General features: G+C 41.1%; 1 protein-coding gene across 1 annotated transcript; it reads left to right on the top strand.

The window, feature by feature from the left end:
• Window positions 1-2,157: 2,157 nt before the first annotated feature.
• LOC311053773 (uncharacterized protein) lies at window positions 2,158-6,236 on the top strand (the record flags this gene model as incomplete). The annotated part of the gene is made up of 4 exons (XM_084069460.1): window positions 2,158-2,259; window positions 2,548-2,703; window positions 3,239-3,331; window positions 5,655-6,236. 4 exons carry the CDS (start codon window positions 2,158-2,160, stop codon window positions 5,973-5,975), a joined length of 672 nt encoding a protein of 223 aa, XP_083925586.1. The 3' UTR covers window positions 5,976-6,236.
• Window positions 6,237-7,221: the final 985 nt, after the last annotated feature.

The following is a 7,221-nucleotide window of genomic DNA, read 5'->3' as shown; positions in this document are numbered from 1 at the left end:
TAAGGATGTTTTCAAGGTTTACCTGGCGCCCTGCTCTGTAAGCTGTAATGAGCCTTTTAGGGCTGTCAAAAAAAATCGATTCATGAATAAATCGCGATTCTTAATGCCACGATTTTAAAAATCGATTCAAAATATTAAAATCGATTTTTTTAATTTTTTTTAATTTTTTTTAATTTTTTTTTTTTTTAATTTTTTTTTTTTTTTTTAATAAAATCGCAATAAATCGCAGAATCGAATATCAATTAATCGCAGAATCGCAATTTTAATCGAATCGGCACCCTAGAAAATCGCAATAAATCGCAGAATCGCAATTTTAATCGAATCGGCACCCTAGAAAATCGCAATAAATCGCAGAATCGAATCGAATATCAATTAATCGCAGAATCGCAATTTTAATCGAATCGGCACCCTAGGAATCGATTTTGAATCGAATCGTGAGGTAAGTGAATCGTGACACCCCTAGAGCCTTTGTAGAATGTTCCTATCCACTTTGATAGTGTTTTGCTTTCCTTTGGAAAGTTGCACACCTTCATATAAAGAGGCTGGTCACAATCTGGAGGCTCAGACAGACGTTTCTCGACAAAGACTTTCATTTGTGCTTGTCCAAGTTCTTCTGCATTAAGCAGAGATTCCTGAATCTCAGATGTGACTACATCCTTGTTGATCATGTTTTTCAATGTGTCACCACCATCTTGAAACACACCATGCTGTTTCAATGACACAACTATTCTGTCTTCATCAGAGTCGTCTTTCTCCATTCTTTTTTTTGTGCACTCATTGTGTGTGTACTCATCATCTTCATTGCCTGATGTCATTCCTAGCAAAGCAGTTGTTTGAGAAACTATGTCTGTCCTCAGATTATATGACAATGTCCATCTACTCAGTGCAGACCCTATTTTGGTAATACCTACTAAGCCTCCACTCTTCTTTCCTGTAGCATTTAGCCATTCTGTACTTTGGTCCGCTGAGCAAGGTGTTTGGGTGTTCACTCTCCATTCCGACATCTCACCACTCCGACTAGTGGCTTCCGCGTGCGGTTAGGGTTAGGGTTAGGGTTAGGTATAGGGTTCGTCAACGTCGGAAAGGCGACATGTCGGAAAGGAGAAATGCACCCAGGTGTTTGTGGCTGATATTTGAGTTAGGCCATCACTTTATACCACAGGCTTGCAGTATGCTTTTAAAACAGTTTCTTCACAAGTATTATGGAGTTGGTTACCTTTATATAATGACACATTTATGTACATAATTATTGGGAACATATAAGTTATCGGATAAAGTTGGTTGGATAAATATTCACCAATAAATGACAATTTTCACAATATATATATATATATATATATATATATATATATATATGAGTTTTAAGCAGTTTCCTCACACTTAATTTCAAATCAAAATCTACGTGATTGGCACGTGGTGGCTATAAATAGGTTCACGTAGATCTACGTGATTGGCATGCAATGTGTTAATACCTCTAAAAAACATGTGTGCCATAAATTAACACGATTTGCCTTCAGCACTTTAAATAAGCACATTTTCTGAAATCCTGCCTAGTCTATGGGTTACACATGTCATCTAATCATGAGAGCACCACAAAGCTCATTTATCAACTTGTGTTCCAGTTTGAAATGTGTTTCACTGCTAATTTCACTTGTTTATCATGTGTCCTGTATTACGGTAGTTATTTTCCTGATTGGGTAAATTGTTATCTTGACTTGAGAACATATTTTCTGTTTACTGGAGAGATGAGGAGACCCCTGTTAATGAACAATCAATGTATGAATGAATAGTTATCTGTAATATTACTAATTTTATTCACTTTCTCAAACTCAGATTCTGTTGACCATGGCCCAAAACAAGACTGCAAAGCTGTTGGTTCAATTGAGTGATGAGGATAGAAGGAAGTTGATTCTGCCAGACGGGATTCCAGAAACAATGGAGGAGCTTCTTGTTAATGTAAGGGACACTTGTGGAATAAGAGGGAACTTCAGGCTTCAATACAGGGACAAAGAATTTGGTGTATTTCTAACTTTGACAAATACTGGAGACCTTGAGAATCTTGGTACTCTAAAAGTAATCTCATTGCCTGATGAAGGTGCAGCCCCAACGACTGAATTGGCCTCGTGTCATGATGAATATTTGTCCACTTGTTCTAAAATGGCCAAGACGTTTGCCCTACGGAGACAAGAAATAGTGGATAAACAGCCCAGGGTGGAAGTGCTGCAGGAGCGATGGCCAGCACTATTTGGAGAAGAGGAGGTACTGGCTGATTTATTGTAACTTATGTATATCTGTGTCATGTGTGTGGTGTGCTCTGGTTTTGCTGTGACACTACTTGTCTCAGAAGAACTGCCTGCTGCTGTCTTTCAATCCATCACCCGCTCCTGTTTCCCTTGCTCTCGACATCCCTGCCTACTCCTCTCTCCCACCCGTGTCCCTCTGTCATCCCTCTCTCCCTAGCTGTCTCTACCTCACCACCTGCATTTCTTTCCTACCCCTACCTGCCTGCCTTCATATATCTAACATGACATCTGTTGTGTATTTCAGGTAGGTGCAGAATTCCAGCGCATCACCACAGTACCTCTCCAAGCAAGATTTATGGCATCTCTGGATAAACAGAGCGGTGATCTGCTTCAGATTATCCGGAGCAAAGGAGGAGCTATCCGTGAAAAAACAAAGGATACACTTCAAGTTATGGATCAGGTATGAAATACATGTGGATAATTTGATTTCCATTAGGTCGGTAATGTTAAATTGTATTTAAAGGACGACTTCACCACTTTTCAACATATCTTCATATAATAGGTCCTCACTAATGCTCATGATAAAATGGTACAATATTTTTCTAATCAGTCTGTGTCTCAGAGGAGGGCTGTAGACAGTTCAGAAACCCGTCTACCAGTGACATCATCGATGGGGAATCCAGGCTAATAGAAACTGCATGCTTTGTATTCCTGGAAAGTTGCAATGCAATAATAGATCCCATTGTTCTCGCCTTAATAAAAATCGGAATAAAAAAATGTAATCTTTTTGGGGAAAAAAATCCTGCCTAACGATGATGTCACTGGTAGACGGGTTTCTGGACTGTCGACAGCCCTCCTATGAGACACAGACCAAGTAGAAAAAAATTGTATCATTTTATCATTAGCATTAGTGAGGACCTATTATATGAAGATATGTTGAAAAGTGGTGAAGTCGTCCTTTAAAGGTATTAAATGTTTTCAAACATCTGTTCTAGAGTCTGGAAATAAACGTCCGAAGAGAGTGTCTCCTCAAGTGCCTCATCATGTACCTGGGTGAAGATGTGAGCTGCCTGATCAAAGAGTTCCTGGTAACATCTTTTAACCCAGTTTAGACTGGTTAGATTGTCACTTTAATTGCTATGCTATCTATCTGAAAGAACAGGTGAGTCTCTCAGTCTTGTCTATCTATCTGAGAGAACAGGTGAGTCTGTCAGTCTTGTCCGGCTATCTATCTCAGAGAACAGGTGATTCTGTCAGTCTTGTCCGGCTATCTATCTCAGAGAACAGGTGAGTCTGTCAGTCTTGTCCGGCTATCTATCTCAGAGAACAGGTGAGTCTGTCAGTCTTGTCTATCTATCTGAGAGAACAGGTGAGTCTGTCAGTCTTGTCCGGCTATCTATCTGAGAGAAAAGGTGAGTCTGTCAGTCTTGTCCGGCTATCTATCTGAGAGAACAGGTGAGTCTGTCAGTCTTGTCCGGCTATCTATCTCAGAGAACAGGTGAGTCTGTCAGTCTTGTCCGGCTATCTATCTCAGAGAACAGGTGAGTCTCAGTCTTGTCCGGCTATCTATCTCAGCGAACAGGTGAGTCTGTCAGTTTCTCCCCTGCCAGTCCAGTATACTGTCCGGGTTGGAAGTGGATCAACGCTGTCTCAAACGCTGTTGCAACGCTGCGGGCTCTGAAAGGAGCCTGTGCGTGTAAGTTTCTCTCCCGGCTATTCAGCTGTCCTACAACCACTAGTTCCTTGCTGCTCTATACCTGTTTCTTGGCCGTTCGCTGGTTGTGGTCTTCTTATTTTAACAGAAACAATGGCACCTCTTTTGGAGGTAGCTGAACTAGAAGGTGAGCTGCGATCCATTGAGCTGCAGATCGAGGGGCTCCTGATCCGGAAGACGGCACTGTACGCCTGCCTGGCCAGAGCAGAGCCTGGAGGTAGCCAGCAATCCTCGTCCAACGCCGCAACTACTATCCGGCCTGACCCGGTTGATGGATCCGCACCTAGCCCCCTATCCTGGGCTACTTTTGTCAGGAAAGGCCGCCGCAGGAAAGGCGTAGTTCTAGATCTTCTTCCCCTTTTTGACGCAAGTTTGAACCTATCATTTCCAGTCTCCAACATCTTCTCCTGAATGATATGAAGCGCGGCGCTTTCCAATTGTTTTTACCCAATTACCTGGGCATCTGGCTAGATGAGAAATTGTGTTTTAAATTTCACATTGATAACCTTGTCTCCAATTTGAGACAAAAAATGGGTTTCTCTATAGAAATAAATCATGCTTTCCTGCATACAGTAGGAAAACAATTATTGAAGCCACTTTTCTCTCGGTTTTAGACTATGGAGACATTATTTATAGAACTGCTGCTCCATCAATTTTAAAACGCCTTGACACTGTGTACCATTCTGCCCTAAGATAGGTCTCTGGTGACACCTATGGTACCCATCACTGTACACTATACGGGAATGCAGGCTTATCCTCTTTAACTGAGAGGCGTGATATTGATTGATTGATTGATTGATTGATGTACTTTATTTAGTAAGACATGAGAACAACAGTACATGGAAGTACAAATTCACAATACAAGGTCTACTAAACTGGAAGACTCATAAAAGCACTGAGCTTGTTTCAAATGAGTTCCCCACGCACACAAATCATGATGACATATAAGAGACAGACATATATACACAAACTACTATGGAATGTCATACAGTCAGTTTACAGGTTACTGGTATGAAGAGTAAGAAATATGTACAAAAGAAGGAGAGAGGGGGGGGGGGGTAGGGGGTAGGTTAGGTTAGGACTTAGACAGGGGCCATTTTCCAATTGCAGCCTCCTGAAGGTGTATCTTTAGGGCAGTTTTGAAAGAGAGTAGAGAGTAGATAAGCACTGGTATCTATTTATTTTTAAAGCCATATCGGGAATGCTCCCCCCTTATATTTATTCTTTGTTGGTTCAGAACCCTATTACATACCAGACCCGCTCGAGTGATCTCCTGACGCTCAAGGTTCCTTTTGCGCAGGCGGTGTTAGGCAAGACAGCATTTTCTGTCAGTGCTGTCATCTGCCGGGAATGAGCTCCAGAGGTCCTTGGAAATCAATTCACTTCCATCTTTAGGTAGTTTCAGGGAAATGATTTCCAACATTTTTGTTCAGGATTGTAACTGCTTTATTTAATTATTTGATTATGATATATCTGTTCTAGTTCTTTGACTATTTTAGTTATTTCTGTATTCTGATTCATGTATTGTATTGCTGTATGTGAATGTCTATTCCTGTTGATTACTGTGTTCTGTATCTCGGCTACATTGAAAATGAGGGCCTGCCCCTCAACTGTACTCCAAGCTGAAATAAAGGTTATGATGATGAACTGTGACAAATGCTAATGTTCTCTCTTTCTCCCTCCTTGTCTGTCTTCAGGTTGTCCAGAAGGATGAGGCTGAGACGGAGCTTGCGAACACCACCATGGGGGTGTTTGTCCTGCGTGAAAATCAAGGTCCTCTCTGCGAACCGGTGGAAATTGGCATCATTATTGATGGTGTTGAGGTACTCAGTGGGCTGTCCTCAGTTGCTTCTGCGTGTGCCATGCTGTTTGGCCTTATCTATGCCCTGGACTTAAAGTATCCTGAAGGGCTCAAGTATAGTTTTGAGGCCTTTCAGAAAATCATCATGGACATAGAGCGCAAAAAGATGTCAAAAAGCGTACAGAGCCTTGCAGCAAAGCTGCAAGATCCTGTGTAAACTCTTTACTTGGAGAAAGGTTAATGTGAGCCTTAAAAATCACATCTTTACTTGGAGAAAGGTTAATGTGAGCCTTATAAATCACATCTTTACTTGGAGCAAGGTTAATGTGAGCCTTACAAATCACACATTCTGTTTAAAACATTGTCCCTAAATTTTGTTTTTATTTGTAAAATAATTATATGGATAGAGATGGAGCCTTTGAGCCAACCTGTAAAACCTCAGCCAAAATGGGACAGATTTTTTTTTTATGTTCTTTAGATTTTAAATGGACAGAGAGCAAAAAGATGTCCAAAGGCTACAGAACCTTGCAAGAGTGTAAACTATTTACTTGGAGCAAGGTTAAATGTGAGCCTTACAAATCACACACACTTCGTTTAACCCATTTAGGGCGTGAACCCCTATTTGTAACTATACTTTTCAGGACAGGATTTAGAAGGCACTATTAGAATCGACCTCCGGTCTAAATCGGTTAAAACATTCTGTCCCTGAATTTGTTTTTATTTGTAAAAGAATGACATGCCTTTTGTGTGAATACAAACAAGGACAACTTTGATAGATTCTTCTCAAGAATTACAGAATCGATCATGGACATTTTGGACGTTGTCATGAGTAGTATACTGTAGTAGGGTAAGGTTCTAATACCCATTTCTACCGCTAGGTAGAATTTTGACATTTTTGACATTCCATGATTATTAATCCATAATTAATAATTTCAGATTGATTATTTAATTTGTTTCATTATTAAATTCATCCTTGGTTTAGCAATAAGACCCATGTATCATTCTAATTCCCTCTGTCTCTATCTCTGGGTCTCTGTCTTTTTCCAAAAGCCCAGCTGCAGCGTGTCAGTTTTGACACCTGTCGAAATGTCTCCCTCTCTCCCTCCCTCCCTCTTTTCTCTCTCCCACTTTATCTCCCTCCCTCCCTCCCTCTCTCCCTCCCTCTTTTCTCTCTCTCTTTTCTCTCTCCCCCTTTCTCCCTCCCTCCCTCTCTCTCTCGCTTTCTCCCTCCCTCCCTCCCTCTCTGTCTCTCTAGGTAAAATTGGGTAAAGGGAGATGGGATGGATAATGGTCATCAGTGGTGACCGAGTATCTGCCATTATGGCATTAACCACTTCAGGCCCTTATATATTCAGACCATCTGAAAAATAGCTTATCTACAAGGGTTAGTGGTTAGGATCGTAAAATAGTGGTCCACTGGTAGTGGGTAACGGGGGATGGTAACATATAGTGATTTTGGGGGT

This window comes from Gymnoscopelus microlampas (assembly GCF_963454915.1).
Source record: "Gymnoscopelus microlampas genome assembly, chromosome: 10".
NCBI classification, from domain to species: Eukaryota; Metazoa; Chordata; class Actinopteri; order Myctophiformes; family Myctophidae; genus Gymnoscopelus; species Gymnoscopelus microlampas.
This window is presented reverse-complemented; position numbering and strand designations above follow the sequence as displayed.